Raw genomic sequence first — 17,094 nt, forward strand, 5'->3', positions numbered from 1 at the left:
ATAAATCGATTTAGAAGAGGATTTATACACTTTTATATATTGATATTAATATTTAATATTAATATTCAAGCATATTTAAATTTGGCTAAGACTTATTTATTTATTTATATAAAATTTACAAGTATTTAAAAAGGCTTGTAAAAGTCTAAGTTTAAGTATAAGCATTGCGTAAATTATTAAATTAATTATTTATAAAATTACTTATTAAAATATAATTATATTAAAATTAAACTAAAAAATAATTATTATGCATATGCATATCACTTAATAAATTAATTATTTTAAAATTTAAATAAAATATAATTTCCTGCAAATTGATTTTTAATTTTTTTATAAATTATATTATAAACTGCAATTGATTTTATAGCTTTACACTTTTTGACACATTTAAAGTCCATAAATTTGCAGATCTTTATCCCCATGCACATACACATATTTATTTCAGCAACAACTACACTGACATCTCGACAGTAGGCCAAAGAATTTTGTGCAAATAAAAATACAATAAATGGAAATAAAATAAATATGCCTGGGCCCGCTAGCCAACTATGCCAAGCTATTTTCGCCATGGACACCCATGCGAACATTGTTAATTAATTAAAAAAGAAAAACTAACAGACGATTGCGTTGACAAGATAAAGCAGCCAACGGCTAAAGGCAGGAGAACAGCACACACACACACACACACATACTCACGATATAGCCATATGTAATAAATTGTGACAAAAAGTCAGCTAAAATATGTTGGCGAAGGCGTCAAGGTGTGACATTGACCCTCGATAAGTAGTCTGTGTGAGTTTTTGTGCCACTGTGTGTGTCTGTGTGTGTGACTGTGTGTGGCACAAATCTAAAAACGTTATCGCAGCAACAACAGCAACAGCAACAGCAACAACAACAACAAACATTACAATTTAAAAGTGCATAAAAATGTTTATTGGCTGGGCGAAATCAAGTTCGCTTTTAGTTTGCCAAGCAACGACAATAAACTACACTGTGCAACAAAAGGTCAAGTCGAATTTAATTAAAAAGTGAAATTTGCTCAAATTTAAAAAAGTTGAATAAAGAATTAGAAAAAATTTTATTACATAAAAATAGTATAAATATATGAACATTTCTTTCGAGATATTCGACTTGTTGTTCAGTGTTAATAGACGGTCAGGGCCAAGTTTTAGCTTTGCTGCTGCTGCTGCTGCTATTGCTGTTGTTGCAAGTGGCAAGCCCGCGCAGCTGCTGCAGCAACAATAATAGCAACAACAGCAGCAGTAACAACAACAGCAACAACAATATAGAACACAGCTGTGGCTAAGACAAGCTCGCATAGCTAAATTATTATCAAGTTCTTTCTCATATTTTTCGCTTGGTACAAATTTGCGCAAGGCAATTATTGGCAATAGCAGAAATATTTTTGATTTGCAATTTTCTCACGGCCCGCAGAGCGAGTAAAAGCCTTTCACAAAAATTGAGCAGCCAATTGGTTTGTCAATGGCACAATTGAATCTTTCAGGCAGATTCACAATTAGCCAGCAGCATTAGTGGCAGCAGCAGCCACATACTGACAGCAGCAACGACAACAACATTGGCGCATACAAATGGTGTTAAAGCCTGAGCGCAAAATGTAATTTGTTTTCACACAACATAATCAACATGATAACCCCGGCCAAAACGTCTTTAGATTGAGTCTAATGATGATAAACGCTTTTACTGTGAGGTAACTACAGACTTCTGACACCGACGCAGCAGACACAAACCATTGCCCACACCAGTGCAGCAACAGTCGAAGAGAGAGAGCGACCGACTGGCAACTGGCAACAGGCAACAGGCACAACGGCAACAGCAACTGCTGCAACTGGCTGCATGGCCAATAATAAGTCAACATTCCAAGGCGTGTTAAGAGATGCTCGATTAAATGCCTCAATTGTGGCTCATATTGAACACCAAGGCGAGCGCGACCCAGCAACATCGACACCACACACCACCTGTCTGCAAAAAACGCGCTGAAGAAGAAGAAGAAGAAGCAGCGGCAGCAAATAGCACCGCCCCCACCAACGGTCAACTTTGTACCCATTGCCCGCTGTCCGTTGTCCGTTGGCTGTTGCCCGTTGTCTGTTGCTTGTTGCCTGTGTTGCAAGTGTTGCATTGTTGTTATTGCTCGCAGTGCTTGCCTGACTTTTAGCACTGAGCAACAACAGCTCGCAATGGGCGAAATCGTTTAGTGTCGTACCTAACTAAGAAAACGTATTTTCAATATCGAAATTATTATTATTAGCTGACAGCAAATCGCAGTTTTCGACTGTTGCTGTTGTTGTTGTTGTTGTTGCTGTTGCTGCGCGGCGTTGCCGGCGCATATTGTAATAAATGGACAGGCCTGTTATTGTATGCACTTTGTATATGATATGCGAGTACTAACCCAAAACTTGGCTCGAGCACACTACAATAATTGAGCACCATCAATTGCTGTTACACTTTGTCAAAGACTACAAACGAGGACAGCAAGAGTTGCAGGTGAGAGCTGAAATGCTAGAATGTTGTATTGATTTCATTTAATTCATTTCATTATACTTTTTACAAAACTTGATGGCTTTAACCTTTTAAGATATATGTTTAATGAGAAGGAAAGCGAGAAATACAGAAATTGTAGAAGGAAATGAATGAATAGAAAAATCTATGTGAATTATTTAACTAGTGTGACAAGGCTTTATTGCACATCATAAATAGATATATAGAAACAAAAGTAAGATAAAAAGTGTTTGGCAAACTTAAAGCATTCATTGCTCTTAAAATAGGGAAGGTCTAGAAATTAAATGATATGGGGCTATGTAGATTTTGTGCAAAGAGTAAATTATTTAGCTGCTAAGTATCTTAGAAATATTAAAAAGGTCTTTAGGAGGTCTGAAACAAATTACAAAAATTTTTCAAAATATGTATATATAACTAGGCTAATATATTGTTTTATTTTTTTAAAATTAGTTTAAAGTGAAAACGAAATATGCACAATCTCGTAACAAGAGTAGAATCGATTTATATGCTAATCTCAGACATATCAATGTTATTTAATAGTTTAAAATACTTAAGAAACGATTGAAAACAAGTTAATAGTAATAAATAAGGATTAGTCGAGCAGTTTCATTGCGCATAGGCTACTTAGTATTTATTGCTGTATATTTAATTAAGAATCGGCTACTGCATATATGCAGTATTTTTTAATGCATCCTTATTTATTTGTATAATATTTTTATATACATTTTATAGTATGTTCAAGGCTTCATAATGAACAGACGCTGCAGCAGCAGAGGCAACCTCTGGCATCATAATTTTATTTTATTTTATTTTTTTTTCTGCTTGACTTGACTCGCCATCTGCGACTGCTGGTCGGTTTCTAAAGGTGAGAAACTGGCCATATTGCTTGCGGGCAGCGCTGCACCCCCCTAACACACATATTCACACACACACTCACACACATACACACACACACACACACATAACACAGCGCAATTATATGCCATTTTATAAATACAAGTATTTTCAATAAATATGAGCATTTCTATCGAAAATTTATGCGCAAATAAGCAGGTGTTTAGTAGTGACGAGTCAAACGCTGGCCGACAGCAATGGAAAACACATAAATGCCGAGCTAGATGCCCGGTGTGGCACCGAAGTGTGGCTGGTAGTAGTTGTAGTTGTAGTTATACAGATGATGAGCTGTTGGCTCTGGGCTCTAGGCTGTGGATTGCGGGTTGTGGGCTATGGGCCATGGCTAAATGGCAATCCGTTACAGTTGTCGATCAGCTAACAAGATAATTGTACAAATACAAACACCACAATGAGGCACAACAACGAGAGCTGTGATAAGCAACACGTTACCCAGTATCAAATTACAGATCTTCCAATTAACTGACCAATAAGCGGCAATGCTTTTAATTTGATAATAGTGCAAACTCACGCCCAGCGGACGGCAACAGCGTACTGCTGTTGCCCAGTTGGCCAGCAACTTGTTCCCAGCAGCAACAGCAACAGCAACAGATGCAACACGGACGCAGACAAAAAACAATAGACGCATTTGTAAGACGCCCCAACGGGGGGCTAATAAACTCAAAGCAGAACAATTGCTGGCATTTTTGACAGCAAAATTATTTAGAATAGTTTCATATATACTTAGACTCACAATAGCTTAAACTAACAACAACAACAACAATTTGACTTCAAATGGCAGATCATTATACCAGGAAATCTTTCCCAAACGAAAAAACTTAAACATTATTTTGTAAGTTATTCATAGAGCAGTTATAGAATTCACATTTAAATGGGTAAATATGTAATTGGTTCTGTAAATATTAAATTTGCATTAATAATAAAAAATTTGCAATAATAATAATAAATAAATGTTATAATGAAATAAACATAAAATACAAAATCAATGGAATTTAATAAATAAAGTGAAAAATAATAATAATAAACAAAAATATTTATGTAAATTATATTTGATCAAAGTTGAGTCTAAGCATATTTAAAAACAATTTAGAAACACAATAGCAAAAGATTTTTTTATTAACTATTTATATGCGTAAACACCATATAATATAATAGTTTGAAAAGTACAAAATATATATGTAGGTATACAAAACAAAATAATCGTTGTTACTGCCCAGATAGTCTTATGAAAAAGAGAAAATAAATAAAACAAACGTAATTTAAAATGTTTATATAAATTATCTTTAAATTTCAATTTTAAAAATGATTATGTTTTTATTTTATTTTATTAATTAATTATTTATTTATTTTTTTTTTTAAATTTTTTTTTTGTATTTGCCAACGTTTCTTGTTGTCATGGGAAACGAGTTGCTAGATTCTGAACAATGCGCAATTTATGAAACTTCTCTATGGAGCACTTACCAAATAATGTTTAATGAGAACTTATTGAAAAGTTGGTATGTGCATTAAGTACTTAAATATGAGCTAGGCACAAGCACTTAGCATCAATCAAACACTAAACAAGAGTTTAGAACGGCAGCAGCTGAGTTGCCAGTTGACATATGAGCAACAGGCAGCAGGAGCAGCCGCTGGCCCTGCCGCTGCCGCTGCCGCTGCCACCGCTGCAACAGTTGAAAAAGCCGAAAGAAGAAAGAACATTTTGCCGCCACACCAAGAGAAGCGGCTACTACACAGGAACTGGGAATGGGTAACCGGGCCGCCGGCTGACTAACAAGCGGAGGTAGAGCCAGAACCCAAACCAGAATCAGAGCCACAACCAGAACCAGAACCAGAACCAGAAACAGAAAGAAGAACCTCAAGCATTCAGAATTATGTAACACGGCATTTGCAAGTCAAGTCTGTGGGATGTCACTGTTTGGATAGACAGGCGGGACAGCTGAGCAAAGTCGCCGCCGCCGTCGTTGAACTTAATCTGCGAGCATGACTGTGCACTATTCGCAGAGTGGAGGAGCAAGTGTGCGCGTTGTCCTGGCAAGGTTGTTATGGACGCACCAATGTTTGTTTGTGCATGTAAACACGCCGGGCGATACGCCGAATACAGAAGGAAAACGCTAGAAAAAGAAATGCCAGCTCGAACGAACTCCAATTCCAGTTGAAGCAACGGCTGACAATGATCTCTAGACGCGACAAATTGCTGCAGCTGCCCTGGGAGGAGCTGCGCTATGCCCAGCATCGCGAGAAAGTGATGTCCGCACGTCCGGCGATAGATACCAAGTCGCCCCGCCGGCACGATCATGTGCAGCGCAAGTGGAAGAAGCTGCAGAGCGAGCGGGAGCGCCAGCAGCAAATCGAGCGGGAGAATCTGCGCCTGCTGCAGAAGCTGGGCGACATCATGAGCACCAAGCGCATGAACAATCTGTGGCTGGAGCCGCGACCCAAGTATGTTTAACCAAATCTGAAGATTCTCTACAATTAATTTTCGCGATTTCCTTTAGTTTTTTGCACCGGGAGAAGATGTTTCACACGCGCCCCTACTCCAGCCTGCCACAGGTTGTCACCATTTACGGCGCACAGCCTCCCGGTCCGGTGCTCTATGGCAGTATGCCCAAGCCAACGGTTGTGGGCCGCTGTCCCACCTGCAGCGGTAATCCCGAGCGCACCCAAGTGGTTATTCCGGAGCAGCGTCTGCCTTGGCCGCCCTCACGCAAGTCCTCGAGCCGCAAGCAACAGGAGCAACAGCAACAGCAGCAGCAGCAGCGCTGCTATCAATGTGGCGGCATCAGGCGCACGGAGCGCAATCTCTTCGAGGACTACTCCTTTGACTATGAATAACAATCGAGCAGACAAATAAAAGTAGCTAGAAATTTATTAAACAAGCGGAACACACACAATCACGCCTTTGGCACATTGGGCGGCAGCGTGGCAAAGGTGAGGAAGCCCGTGTGGCCGGGCAGCACTTGGGGATTACTGGACGTTAGATACTTTTTCAGCTCTTTGGGGTCCTTCGTTTTGCTGTCGTCATTCGCATTTGGCTCGCTGCTCTTGGGCGCCTTGAGAAACTCCAAGTCGATGACGGGAAATGATCGAGTCTTAATCACGCTCTCCTGCTGCAGCACCTCCATCGAACAGATCTCATTGAAGCCCAGTTTGGTGAGCACATTAATGCAGCGCTGCGATTGCTCTATGCATGGGGAGAACGAGCAAAAGCGACCACCTGAAATTTATGAGAATGTGAGATTGATTATTAAAGATGCTCTTAGTTCGGGTCTAAAGATTGGACCTACTGTCTAGTTTATGGTCTCTTCATTCAATAGATATTATAAATGTGAAACATTTCTGTAAATATTGAAACAATTCCAATGATTCGCTCATACTTTCTTGACATATTTCTCTATATATACTCCATCAATTCAATTTTGATTCCGTAATCTTTTACATGCATCATAAATCTATACGACTTTCTCATCATATTACATATCACAATATCTACATGTGGTTATCCATACGAAGTGCACATTCTTATACCGATCGCAGCTGCAATGTTGCAACGCGCATTTGGTTTCGCTAATGAGTGACAAAGCTGCCCAGCGGGCTGCCTGACCACGTCAACTGCCAAAAGCGGGCGCATTCAATGTCAAACACAATGAAATGGCCAAGATAGACAGACAGACCGATAGACGGACCGACAGACAGACAGACAGGCAAAGAGTAAGAGAGACAACTGACTGACCAACCTGGCCAGGGTCTTGATTGCTGCTGCTGCTGCTGTTGCTGCTGTCGGCTGCCGCGCCAAAGGGCGCTGACAACTTGTTGTCAAGCGGCGACTGGGCAGTCGCGTTTCACTTACCCGACAACTTCAACGCCTTGAATGCATGTGGCACTGCCAAATCTGGCGAGGGCAGATCCAAAAAGACCGCATCGGCCACACCGTCCAGCTCGCTGGTGAAGCCCAAATTGCACACATCTCGATGATAGACCGTTACAAAGTCGGCGAGCCCATGTCGCTTGAATTCGTCGCGCGCCTGATCTGCTCGCGCTTCATGGAAGTCGAAGGTGTGCAGGTGGCCCGTGGGTTTCAGGGCGCGCAAAAAATAATGCGACAAGGAACCGGATCCGGTGCCGGACTCAACAACAACTGCGCCGGGACGCACCTCCAGCTGATGCAGTATCATGCTTATGTCCGGCGTATATATGATTTGTGTGCGATGCGGCAACGTTTGTGTCCACAGTTCGGGATTTGGCTGCAATACATGTGCATAACCTTTGGATAGCTCCACGCGACTGCCATACTCCACACCAATAATACCTGCCGACGTAGTACATTAAAATTAATTAAAAGTTTACTAGTGGTTGGACTAAGGACTTACTTTGCACTTTTAGTGAGCCGTAGGGCGTCTGGAAGATATGCGCTATAGTTTCGCCTTTCTTGTTTACTATCGTCGGCACCGCTTCTATGGCGTGCATAGAGTTCACGCTCAGATAGAGAATGACAATGTCACCTTGCTCTATGTGTGTTTTGGGCTTCAAAAAACTCATTGTTATGGTCGATCGTTGCGATTGCCGGTTATTGTCGAGGATATGGCGAGAGGCACGGAGACGCGTGGGCCAACTAAACCGCGAGCGGCAACATTAATACCGAATTGTGTGACCAGCATAATTGGCTACAAAAATACCCAAGTGAATTTATTTATTTTAAATTATTTGAAAATGTTTCGAACTTATTTTCGTATAAAATACACTCGAATATAAAATCCGAGACATAAATAACATGAGTTAACAGTTTTATTACGGCAACGAATAACAATTAAAACAATAGTGTAGCCAGCTTTTAAATGGTGTGCAAAAAATACTAATAACTAATAACTGAAGACGCTTACCAACACGTTTTTGGTGCGACGAGCAGCCGACTTCGCGTTGATTTGCTTCTTCTTTCCCTCTTTTGGTTTTTTACTACAAGTATGTAAAGCCTGCTTTCTTTGAATTTGTCAAATAATCTGTGAACATCCTAAAAACGGCTTAAAAATTTTAGTTAATTGCCACTCACGATTATTGACAAACATTCGCTCTATAGCAATATGACTTACTTATGTAAATCTCATTTTCTTTTTCGCACAATTTTATGCCTAATTGGAACCTATCTGTGATTACTTGGAACGAACTTCAACTAAAACCAATAATTGAAACAAAAACAGCCACAATATGGTCCAACGCTTGACTTTGAGGAGACGCTTGTCGTACAACACCAGATCCAACAGGAGACGCATGTATGTAATAAATCAGAAATTATGTTGTTTTTGTAATCTAATAAGACGTTTGTTTACAGTGTGCGCACTCCCGGCGGTCGTCTGGTCTACCAGTACGTGAAGAAGAACAAGACCGTGCCACGCTGCGGTCAGTGCAAGGAGAAGCTTAAGGGTATCACCCCCTCCCGCCCAAGCGAGCGTCCACGTCTGTCCAAGCGCCATAAGACCGTGTCCCGCACATACGGTGGCGTCTTGTGCCATGGCTGCCTGCGTGAGCGCATTGTGCGCGCCTTCCTTATCGAAGAGCAGAAGATTGTCAAGGCACTGAAGAGCCAGCGCGAGGCGCTCGTTAAGCCCGTCAAGAAGGTGGAAAAGAAGCCCGCCAAGGCGGCGCCTGCCAAGAAGCCCGCTGGTAAAACTGTCGGCAAATCCGCTGTCAAAACTGCATCCAAGAAACCCGCACCCAAGGGTGGCATTAAGTCCAAGAAGTAAATGTGCTTAGGATTTTCATTGAGTTAAGAATTGGACGAGGAAGCATTTTGTAATAAAGAAAATACAAGTTGGAAAATTTACTTTTAATTTTTGTTTCTGCAAATTGGATAATGGTTTGTGACTAGGTTAAATTATCAGCTGGCCGAAGTTTAGCAAAATACCGAAAATTTACCATTCACATTCATAGTTTACAAGCACAATCGTGCAACTGCAGCAGGCATTGATAAAGCCACGCAACTGCACAATCTCTTTTTACATTCTCCTGGTTTGTGTCTGAGCTAATCGAACAGCTGTTTCGCATAAATTGACATTCACAGATCAATCAAAAAAAGTAATGCGGCTGCTAAACTTAAAAATTGTCAGAACTCATTTATGATGCCACTTCAAGCGAATGTCAGCAAACCGAACGAATCGTACGTCTATAATAAATTGTTTTACTGTCACATTAAAAACTTAATTTTACAGCACAATACGAGTGCCGTTCGATACGCCGGAGCATGCTAAGATTGCCTATCGAGTGTTGAGTGTGGATCAGGAACCGCGTCGAAACTTTGTGCAGAAAACGCTGAGTCTGGAGGACGATGTGCTTGTTGTCCACTTTAGTGCTGACCAAGTAAAGAATTTACGTACTGCCATAACATCGTTCTTTGAGTGCCTGCTACTGTGCCAGGACACAATTAAATTGTTCGGCAAAGAACCAGAAGCGTAACAAAATAACAATGCCGGAACACAGCCCAGCGCCGACTCCACATAGAGCAATCTATGGATTTGCATTTTATATACTTTTCACTGTGCTATTCTTTGTATATGTGGCGTGGGCCTTTCTACCGGTGGAACTGGGCATGCACTCCTATTTGCCGGACAAGTATTTTGCGGTATTCGTGCCAGTGCTGATTATGGTCTGTGCCTTCTTTGCCGTCATCATATATCCGGCCATCAATCTTTCATTGACCCCCGATATCGATTCAATTGCCTCGGTTGCGGATCTCAAGCTGGTACTGCCCAAAGGATCAGAGTTCACCTCCTGGTCGCAGCTACAGAGTCAATGCTCTGCAGCGACGCCCAAACCTAATCGATCGCCAACCACCACCCTGTGCAATCTGTGCAAAACGGAGCACGTAGCAAAGACTCGTTTGCCCATACCTCCACTTCGATTTCTAGACCTACAAGAAGTAAACGCCACATACTACAACTAACAAATTTGCTTTTTATATTATTTTCACTTGCGACGCACTGTCGTCCAGCCTTCCTCTGGCTCCACAAACTGTTCCGCTTGCTGTTTGCGTGTCTGAGAACGGGTTACCCGCCCACTGCTTGTGCCGGCCTCTTCGTCGCTGTCTGCTGCATTCATGGGATCCTCGGCACTTTCGTCATCGTCTTCCATATCCTCATCAGACGATGAGTCGTCTATGGGTGTGTATGTAATTTTGACATCGGGACGCAGCCAATCCTTGCCTTGTGGTAATTTGCTAAGCTCCATTTCAATCTGCGGGTATTGGGAGGCCATTGCCATTTGCTTATACCGCAATAGATTTTGGCATATTTCGGGTATGGAATGATCGTCGCATAATGTGTTGAATTCCTGATCCATTAGCTCTTCGATCACCTCCTGCAGTTCACCCTGCGTTATATTCTCGTTACCCACACAGTACTCATATGTGTAGTCCATTATTTGTATGGCCACCTGCGAAATTGTTAGGTTACATTTGGTTTGAGAATGAAATGGAATATTTGCGTACCTGCTGGCCATTGCGTCCGCCCATGCCATGCTCTACAGCCAAGCGTAGATTTTGCCAATTGTTGAAAATCCTTTCAACAATTAAGCGAAAATTCTTATGGAAGTCGGTTTGTGCCATAGCGTGCTATACCAGTGCTGTGCAATTGTAAATAGATACTTGCCATTCGCATGTCAACATAATTGCTGACAGCTGAACTTTTGTTTACATGTCGACGCGCGAAATTATGTCGGACAGCGAAAATGTGGAGCAAGCTCCAAATGAGCATGAGTTGAGCACGGAAGCAGACCTAGCCCATGCCTATGAGGAGGATGATGATGATGACGAAGATGCAGAGCCAATAACCGCACAAAAGGTGAGTTCTCAATTAGTGGGCTGAGAGACTACTTGTATATTGTTATATTTTGTAAACGCAGGTTCTGGAAATTTTGGAAACCGCTTGGACAAACGAGATGTTTGCACCCGAATTGTTGCAACACCAGTCAGACATGTTGGAGCTAATGATGTCACAAGTGGCCCATATGGAAGAGCAAATGAAGGATCTAGACAAGAATGACTTTCGTTACGTGGTGCATCAGATGGAGCTGGAACGCATACGCTATATTATGGCGAGCTATTTGCGCTGTCGGTTACAAAAGATCGAGGCCTTCACGCAGTACATCATCAATCAGGATGCGACATACGATGCGGCCGACAAACGACTCTCGCCCGAAGAGGCGAAATATGCACAGGAGTTCGCGACAAACGTGGATGAATACTTCAGCAAAGTGGCCACACGGTATATGCCCAATCAGCAGCGGGGTGAGGCCGAGCAACGAATTGTGGCGCCCAATCTCATGAGCCACGTATTTCTCAAGGCCAATGTGGCAGGTACGTGGACTCTTCACAAGTTATGTATTCTTCTATAAAATTAATTTGTTTTTAGTGTCTGGCGTTATTGTGGGCGTTGATGATGAAGAGGTGGATCTTACGCCAGGGTCTCAGCACATCATTCCCTATCAACTGGTGGCCGATCTTATACAGAAAAACCAAGCGAAACTTATATAAATATCTGGGAAATACACATTCAATTTAAAACTATAATCCATCAGTGAACCAATTTTTCGCGCTCGAAATGCAGCCAGTGTTGGTATACGCGCATTGTTGCTGCCTCTGCTGCTTCCTCTTCGCTAACAGCTGGCGGCTTAGTAATGACGTCAGAACACGTATTTCCAGTGGAAATTATTAGGTACACACGCCACGACTTAGTCTCAGTTGTCAATGTGGCGCGCAATTACGCGGATACCAAAATCACTTGACTCTCTTGGCCAAGGTGTCACAGTGCTACATAAGCAGTTCCAACATTCCCAGCTGTACAACTACAACCACAATATCTGCAGTAAAACCAATTACCTCAGCTTACACAACCAAGCGTCGCTCATAAAACCCAAATATAGAATGTCGAGTGTGAAGCCAAAGGTTGTCTTTGTTTTAGGAGGCCCCGGGGCGGGCAAGGGCACGCAATGCTCGAAAATTGTCGAGCGATTTCAATTCGAGCACTTATCGGCTGGCGATTTGTTGCGTGAGGAGCGCTCGCGCGAAGGCTCTGAATATGGCCAGCTTATTGAGGAGTACATACGCAATGGCAAGATAGTTCCCGTGGAGGTCACATGCTCACTGCTGGAAAATGCGATGAAAAACTCCGGCAAGTCACGGTTTCTTATCGATGGATTCCCCCGAAACCAGGACAATTTGGATGGCTGGAACCGGCAGATGTCCGACAAGACAGAAATGCAGTTTGTGCTGTTCTTCGATTGCGCCGAAGATGTGTGCGTAAAGCGGTGCTTGGGACGCGGCCAGAGCGGCTCCGGCCGCAGCGACGACAACATGGAAAGCTTAAAAAAGCGTATCCAAACCTACAACAACGACTCGTTGCCCATCATCAAATACTTTGAGAATGCAGGGCAGGTCAAGAGAATCGACGCGAGCCCCGATGCGGACAAAGTCTTTCAGGAGGTGGAGCGTGTGTTCATAGCCAATGGTTTCCAATGAAACTCCCTGCGGAATCGCCCATTCAATTGTTGACACTCTAGCTTGAATTGTGTGTGTTTTCCTAATATGTGTGTAATCTTAATTGTACATCCCCCCCTTACTTAAATATATGAATATTTACGCTTGTTATCATAATTAGCGATACAATCTTTCTGCGTGAGGGAATTTACGGGCATATCAAAGTTAACAAATTTGTTACTTAAAAATAACAGCGTCTAGCATATAAAACGGCAGGTGAATACGGTGCTTAACTAATCCTTGCGCAGCTTGTCCAGGCGCGCTTGCAAATCGGCGTCGGCATCGGACATGGGTGTTGAGCCACCGCTGCCACCACTTGCACCGCCACCACCTGCACCGCCGCCACCGCCAGAAGATGGCCCGCCGCCTGCTCCACCTGCAGCAACAGCCGCAGCTGCTTTCTGTGCACCCGCTCCGCCTGCTATTGACAGCGAACCGGAGGCTGTGGGTAGATCGCCCAATTGCTCTCCTAGCTGTAGGCCCAGCTCGTCAAGCACTTGAGAGACAACAGCGTCAGTCTCCTCCTCATCGCCCTCATCCTCCATGGCATCGTCGATGGCGTCGTTGATCATCTCCTCCTTCATATCCATCATCTCCGACTGCTTTTCAAAGTCCTGCAGTATCTTTTGTATTTGCGGGAGATTCAATTGACGATTCATGTTCTGCATGGCCTTGGTGACACCTGCGAAAATAGCGATATCATAAGTTAGCTGTGAATCATCGATGGAAACCTTCTCTCCCCTCACCTTTCATTGCTTGGGCCATTGTGTTTTGAGATTTAAGCGTTTGTATTTTAAGCGAGACCGCCTGAATGTTGGCCTTCATGAGCATAAACTTCTTGGAATAGCGGCGCGTGCGCACTAGATCCTTGGCCATGATCTTGACCGCATCCATTTGGCCCTCTTTAGCCATTTTCTTGATGTCGGCAATGATTTTCTTTTCTTGTTGGTCCATTTTCATGCGCTCCCGATCCAAATCACGCATAGCCTTGTTCAGAGCACGCTGATTCTTGCGCAGCATCTCATCCGGTGAGATCTTTTTGCCGAAAAGCCAATCCATTTTTCCAAATTAATAACTATTTACGTCTTAAGAACTGTGCAGGAATTAAAATCTTAAGAATTACTCATCAAAACAACAAATGATGGTCTGGCGTTGCCACTCAGTTGGTTAACAGAATTTCTTTTTAGCTAACAGAAAACTCCCATTATTAACAGGTTTTGTTAGGTTCATAAAAACTGTTGCTGGCATTTTTTAATTTTGTTGTTTACTTGAGCTGCAAAATAATTATATTATATTAGTGTGGTAAAAATATTTATTGAGTACTACAGTTAATGTTCACTACTTGTTTGTGTTTGGTAATTTTCTTTGCTGTGTGAGCACCGTACTAAGCATTGCGCCACGCCACACTGCGTCAATAATGTAAAGCTTACGTTAACGTTATATTGTTTGCCCTTACGTTAACATCTGCATAGCTCAGCTCACAACAACAAGTTTTGAGTTTGTGTTTCATTTTTCTAATCAACAATGAAGGAGTTCGACGATTTCAATTTTAGCGTGGATAAATGTAGGCGTTATTGTCAATTAATCTGACTTGCTCTTAGCACATTCGTTTTATATTCCCATAGACACGAAGGAGCTGACACGGGAGTGTGTGGGCGGTAGCGATTTGCAGCAGCGAAAAAAGGAAATCGAGGCCTACAATGAGCAGACGTCGGCAATGCTTAAGCAGACCTGCAAAAAGAACTATATGCAGTTCATACAAACGGCCAAGGAAATCTCACGTAAATGGAAATTATTACTTATCAATTGTTAGCCTTAATATCTAAATGTCTGCAGATCTGGAGTCGGAAATGTACCAGCTGTCGCACATTCTCATTGAGCAGCGCAACATATTGGCTACCATGACTGATGGGAAGACTTCAAGCAATCTCAAGGCGGACTGCATCGAGGCGGAGAGCAGTGCGGCCACTGAGGACGTGGAGAACAGTCAGGCGACGCGCGCTGTTAAGGAAATGGTGCAGGGCTTCAATGGGAATCTTGAAGGAAAAACGTTCTTGAACGAGGGAGCGCTCATTGAATTGGATGCCAATGATTACCGGCCTATTCAACGCGTCTTCTTTTTCCTGTTCAACGATGTGCTCATTGTGTGCAAAGTGAAGCATGATAAGTAGGGCATCCTTAATTTATTCCATCTGTCCATCTCTCATTTCATACTTCCTCTTACTTGCAGACGCCTTGAATTCCTTACGGAATACGATCCCAAAAGGATAGCCGTTATCAATATCAAAGATCTGGATGGCGTAAAGAACGCCATCAACATTATAACGCCTGACGGCTCCAAGATATATCAGAGCATCACAGCCGCCGGCAAGAGCGAGTGGATTGAGAAGCTTGAAGAGGCTTTTCGCTTTGATCAGCAAAAGAAACCAAAGAAGGGACAAGCGCCGCAGCCACCAAATCGATCCAAGCAACAGCAACAGCAAGCCCAATCCAAATCTGCCACTCCCGAAAAATTGCCAGAGCAAAGTCCCACAGATGCGCAGCCGAAATCCCTAGAGGATGAAACACCCGAATGGTTGAGCACTGCCAGCGAGGAAATTCAAACGTTGGTGGCCCAACGCCACTTTGAGGACGCGCAGTCGCTGATCAAGCGCACCCAGGAGTACCTGAGCATGGCCCAGCCTAAGAACAAACTGCTCCAGGCAGATGCAATTCAAGCAAAGATTAAACAGCAGGAACAGAAGCTGACCAATGTGCTGCTCCAAGAGCTGTCTAACAGTCACAATCGTAATCTGCAAATCGCACTGCGTGAAGTTCGGCGCCCCCTGAAGATACTCGTCGAGATGGGTCGCTCCCGGCAGGCGAGCGCTACACTGCTGAAGGTCTGCACGGTCAGTTTGCGCGTGGCACAACGTGAGGCGCGTCGCAACAATGCGGAAATATCGGAGCTTTTCTTCTGCGATTTGACGCAGGTGGCATGCGATTTCCTCAGCGCCTTTGAGCAGCAGCCGGCCTGCGTTAGTGGTGAGTAAGCATATTGTTCGATTCCTATCCGCAAGCTAAAATTTTTCCCCATAGCCCTCGTCGTGTGGTGTAATGCGGAGCTGCAGTACTTTGCCAGCCAGTTGATCAAACACTACCTGACCAAGGGCACCTCCTTGGAGGCGGTGGCCAAGTGCGTGGAGCGCGTGCGCAAGCCGGCCACAAAGCTAACTGAGATTGGCCTGGACATAAGCTACCATTTGGAAGGTCTATTGCGCACAACGCTCGAGTCGCTTATCGAGGAGTCCAAGCAGCGCTTGTTGGACGCCGTGGGTCGCAACGAAGAGAGCTGGCAGCCGTACAACTTGCAAACGAAATCCAATCTAAGGCGATTGCTGCTAGAGCTGGATGCACTGGGCATAGATGTGCGCGCCCAGACCACTGGTGATACATGGCTGAACCTTACCCAGTCCACCGTGGTATTCGTACGTCAATTTCTGCAACTGACCGAACACTGCGGCTGCCTGGCCAAAGGCGAGACGTTGCTGCAGAGCCTGGAGAATTTATTGCGTGATCTCTTTTTGGCTCACCATGCCCTGAGGCCACCCAGCGACATGTCAGTGGATGTGAGTTGATCATTCACTTCACTAAATCATCGTAATAACTTGTAACCCATAATCCACAGCCCAACTTTGTGATGAAGAACAAAATCTTTCTGGTGGACAATCTCCTGCCCATTGCCATCGAAAAGTTTCGCAAGACATCGGGTCGCCAGTGCGAGACCATGCGGGAGCTCCACACGAAGCTCTCGCGCCAGCAGGGTGCTCCTGTGCCGCGCCAGCGGAGCGTCTACACGACCGATGTATTTTAGGAGTAGTCAACTTTGCTTTTGATTACATATATAATTTTTTATTTTTTTTTCGTTTTGCTTCAATTATTTATAATATAATTATATACATATATAACCACAATAATAATAATATTTGTAAAATTAAAAATCGAAGCGTGTGCTGCACTCTATTCTCTGTTATTTGCTTATTACAATTTCCGCTGGGCGCGAGATGTGCCCACTAATCAATATATATATATTTATATATATCCGATTCGTTTCTATATAAACTAATATGTAAACAAGTTTCTTTGTTAAATTATTATTATTTTTG

The 17,094-nt window shown here is 43.2% G+C and overlaps 10 protein-coding genes across 11 annotated transcripts; 7 read left to right on the plus strand and 3 right to left on the minus strand.

Annotated features, from left to right (window-relative positions):
• Nucleotides 1-4,839: 4,839 nt before the first annotated feature.
• On the plus strand, nt 4,840-6,494 carry LOC108649119 (uncharacterized). The gene is made up of 2 exons (XM_018098124.3): nt 4,840-5,868; nt 5,925-6,494. The coding sequence occupies exons 1-2, from the start codon at nt 5,600-5,602 to the stop codon at nt 6,259-6,261; spliced, it is 606 nt and encodes a 201-aa protein (XP_017953613.1). The 5' UTR covers nt 4,840-5,599; the 3' UTR covers nt 6,262-6,494.
• Trmt61 (tRNA methyltransferase 61) lies at nt 6,278-8,102 on the minus strand. Its single transcript, XM_018098123.3, has 3 exons — nt 7,797-8,102; nt 7,277-7,735; nt 6,278-6,643 (listed from the first exon to the last, which is right to left on the minus strand). Exons 1-3 carry the CDS (start codon nt 7,963-7,965, stop codon nt 6,321-6,323), a joined length of 951 nt encoding a protein of 316 aa, XP_017953612.1. The 5' UTR covers nt 7,966-8,102; the 3' UTR covers nt 6,278-6,320.
• Nucleotides 8,103-8,220: 118 nt separating this feature from the next.
• Nucleotides 8,221-9,244, plus strand: RpL34a (Ribosomal protein L34a). 2 transcript variants are annotated; one of them, XM_018098043.2, is made up of 3 exons: nt 8,221-8,385; nt 8,622-8,693; nt 8,753-9,244. In XM_018098043.2, exons 2-3 carry the CDS (start codon nt 8,629-8,631, stop codon nt 9,162-9,164), a joined length of 477 nt encoding a protein of 158 aa, XP_017953532.1. In that variant the 5' UTR covers nt 8,221-8,385; nt 8,622-8,628; the 3' UTR covers nt 9,165-9,244. The 2 variants fall into 2 exon arrangements, with proteins under 2 accessions (XP_017953532.1, XP_089117713.1); XM_089261587.1 differs by having other exon boundaries at nt 8,329-8,383; nt 8,617-8,693.
• A 191-nt stretch (nt 9,245-9,435) lies between these two features.
• Tcs6 (Threonyl-carbamoyl synthesis 6) lies at nt 9,436-9,904 on the plus strand. The gene is made up of 2 exons (XM_018113453.3): nt 9,436-9,577; nt 9,630-9,904. The coding sequence occupies exons 1-2, from the start codon at nt 9,537-9,539 to the stop codon at nt 9,871-9,873; spliced, it is 285 nt and encodes a 94-aa protein (XP_017968942.1). The 5' UTR covers nt 9,436-9,536; the 3' UTR covers nt 9,874-9,904.
• PIG-P (phosphatidylinositol glycan anchor biosynthesis class P) lies at nt 9,884-10,364 on the plus strand. The gene has a single exon (XM_018113452.3). It carries the CDS (start codon nt 9,884-9,886, stop codon nt 10,358-10,360), a length of 477 nt encoding a protein of 158 aa, XP_017968941.1. The 3' UTR covers nt 10,361-10,364.
• Nucleotides 10,349-11,043, minus strand: LOC108660157 (pre-rRNA-processing protein TSR2 homolog). Its single transcript, XM_018113451.3, has 2 exons — nt 10,904-11,043; nt 10,349-10,848 (listed from the first exon to the last, which is right to left on the minus strand). The coding sequence occupies exons 1-2, from the start codon at nt 11,018-11,020 to the stop codon at nt 10,384-10,386; spliced, it is 582 nt and encodes a 193-aa protein (XP_017968940.1). The 5' UTR covers nt 11,021-11,043; the 3' UTR covers nt 10,349-10,383.
• A 56-nt stretch (nt 11,044-11,099) lies between these two features.
• Nucleotides 11,100-11,983, plus strand: Sld5 (DNA replication complex GINS protein Sld5). Its single transcript, XM_018113450.3, has 3 exons — nt 11,100-11,255; nt 11,317-11,770; nt 11,826-11,983. The coding sequence occupies exons 1-3, from the start codon at nt 11,109-11,111 to the stop codon at nt 11,945-11,947; spliced, it is 723 nt and encodes a 240-aa protein (XP_017968939.1). The 5' UTR covers nt 11,100-11,108; the 3' UTR covers nt 11,948-11,983.
• Nucleotides 11,984-12,094: 111 nt separating this feature from the next.
• Nucleotides 12,095-13,066, plus strand: Cmpk (cytidine/uridine monophosphate kinase Dak1). Its single transcript, XM_018113448.3, has one exon. It carries the CDS (start codon nt 12,161-12,163, stop codon nt 12,929-12,931), a length of 771 nt encoding a protein of 256 aa, XP_017968937.1. The 5' UTR covers nt 12,095-12,160; the 3' UTR covers nt 12,932-13,066.
• Nucleotides 13,048-14,121, minus strand: Vps2 (vacuolar protein sorting 2). Its single transcript, XM_018113449.3, has 2 exons — nt 13,696-14,121; nt 13,048-13,631 (listed from the first exon to the last, which is right to left on the minus strand). The coding sequence occupies exons 1-2, from the start codon at nt 14,006-14,008 to the stop codon at nt 13,183-13,185; spliced, it is 762 nt and encodes a 253-aa protein (XP_017968938.1). The 5' UTR covers nt 14,009-14,121; the 3' UTR covers nt 13,048-13,182.
• Nucleotides 14,122-14,336: 215 nt separating this feature from the next.
• Exo84 (exocyst complex component Exo84) lies at nt 14,337-16,951 on the plus strand. The gene is made up of 6 exons (XM_018113143.3): nt 14,337-14,513; nt 14,575-14,730; nt 14,786-15,116; nt 15,180-15,973; nt 16,028-16,557; nt 16,617-16,951. Exons 1-6 carry the CDS (start codon nt 14,474-14,476, stop codon nt 16,800-16,802), a joined length of 2,037 nt encoding a protein of 678 aa, XP_017968632.1. The 5' UTR covers nt 14,337-14,473; the 3' UTR covers nt 16,803-16,951.
• Nucleotides 16,952-17,094: the final 143 nt, after the last annotated feature.

This window comes from Drosophila navojoa, chromosome 2 (assembly GCF_054131105.1).
Source record: "Drosophila navojoa isolate 15081-1374.11 chromosome 2, UAZ_NAV_1.0, whole genome shotgun sequence".
NCBI lineage: Eukaryota > Metazoa > Arthropoda > Insecta > Diptera > Drosophilidae > Drosophila > Drosophila navojoa.

Coding starts and splice junctions, on each gene's coding strand:
- LOC108649119 (XM_018098124.3), top strand. CDS start 5,600: ATGATCTCTAGACGCGACAAATTGCTGCAGCTGCCCTGGGAGGAGCTG. Junction 5,869..5,924: donor TGGCTGGAGCCGCGACCCAA/GTATGTTTAACC, acceptor GATTTCCTTTAG/TTTTTTGCACCGGGAGAAGA.
- Trmt61 (XM_018098123.3), bottom strand. CDS start 7,965: ATGAGTTTTTTGAAGCCCAAAACACACATAGAGCAAGGTGACATTGTC. Junction 7,736..7,796: donor CGGCTCACTAAAAGTGCAAA/GTAAGTCCTTAG, acceptor CTACGTCGGCAG/GTATTATTGGTGTGGAGTAT. Junction 6,644..7,276: donor CAAGGCGTTGAAGTTGTCGG/GTAAGTGAAACG, acceptor CATAAATTTCAG/GTGGTCGCTTTTGCTCGTTC.
- RpL34a (XM_018098043.2), top strand. CDS start 8,629: ATGGTCCAACGCTTGACTTTGAGGAGACGCTTGTCGTACAACACCAGA. Junction 8,694..8,752: donor AGATCCAACAGGAGACGCAT/GTATGTAATAAA, acceptor GTTTGTTTACAG/TGTGCGCACTCCCGGCGGTC.
- Tcs6 (XM_018113453.3), top strand. CDS start 9,537: ATGATGCCACTTCAAGCGAATGTCAGCAAACCGAACGAATC. Junction 9,578..9,629: donor GTCAGCAAACCGAACGAATC/GTACGTCTATAA, acceptor TTAATTTTACAG/CACAATACGAGTGCCGTTCG.
- PIG-P (XM_018113452.3), top strand. CDS start 9,884: ATGCCGGAACACAGCCCAGCGCCGACTCCACATAGAGCAATCTATGGA.
- LOC108660157 (XM_018113451.3), bottom strand. CDS start 11,020: ATGGCACAAACCGACTTCCATAAGAATTTTCGCTTAATTGTTGAAAGG. Junction 10,849..10,903: donor GCGGACGCAATGGCCAGCAG/GTACGCAAATAT, acceptor ACAATTTCGCAG/GTGGCCATACAAATAATGGA.
- Sld5 (XM_018113450.3), top strand. CDS start 11,109: ATGTCGACGCGCGAAATTATGTCGGACAGCGAAAATGTGGAGCAAGCT. Junction 11,256..11,316: donor AGCCAATAACCGCACAAAAG/GTGAGTTCTCAA, acceptor TTGTAAACGCAG/GTTCTGGAAATTTTGGAAAC. Junction 11,771..11,825: donor TCTCAAGGCCAATGTGGCAG/GTACGTGGACTC, acceptor ATTTGTTTTTAG/TGTCTGGCGTTATTGTGGGC.
- Cmpk (XM_018113448.3), top strand. CDS start 12,161: ATGTGGCGCGCAATTACGCGGATACCAAAATCACTTGACTCTCTTGGC.
- Vps2 (XM_018113449.3), bottom strand. CDS start 14,008: ATGGATTGGCTTTTCGGCAAAAAGATCTCACCGGATGAGATGCTGCGC. Junction 13,632..13,695: donor AATGGCCCAAGCAATGAAAG/GTGAGGGGAGAG, acceptor CTATTTTCGCAG/GTGTCACCAAGGCCATGCAG.
- Exo84 (XM_018113143.3), top strand. CDS start 14,474: ATGAAGGAGTTCGACGATTTCAATTTTAGCGTGGATAAAT. Junction 14,731..14,785: donor AACGGCCAAGGAAATCTCAC/GTAAATGGAAAT, acceptor AAATGTCTGCAG/ATCTGGAGTCGGAAATGTAC. Junction 15,117..15,179: donor TGCAAAGTGAAGCATGATAA/GTAGGGCATCCT, acceptor TCTTACTTGCAG/ACGCCTTGAATTCCTTACGG.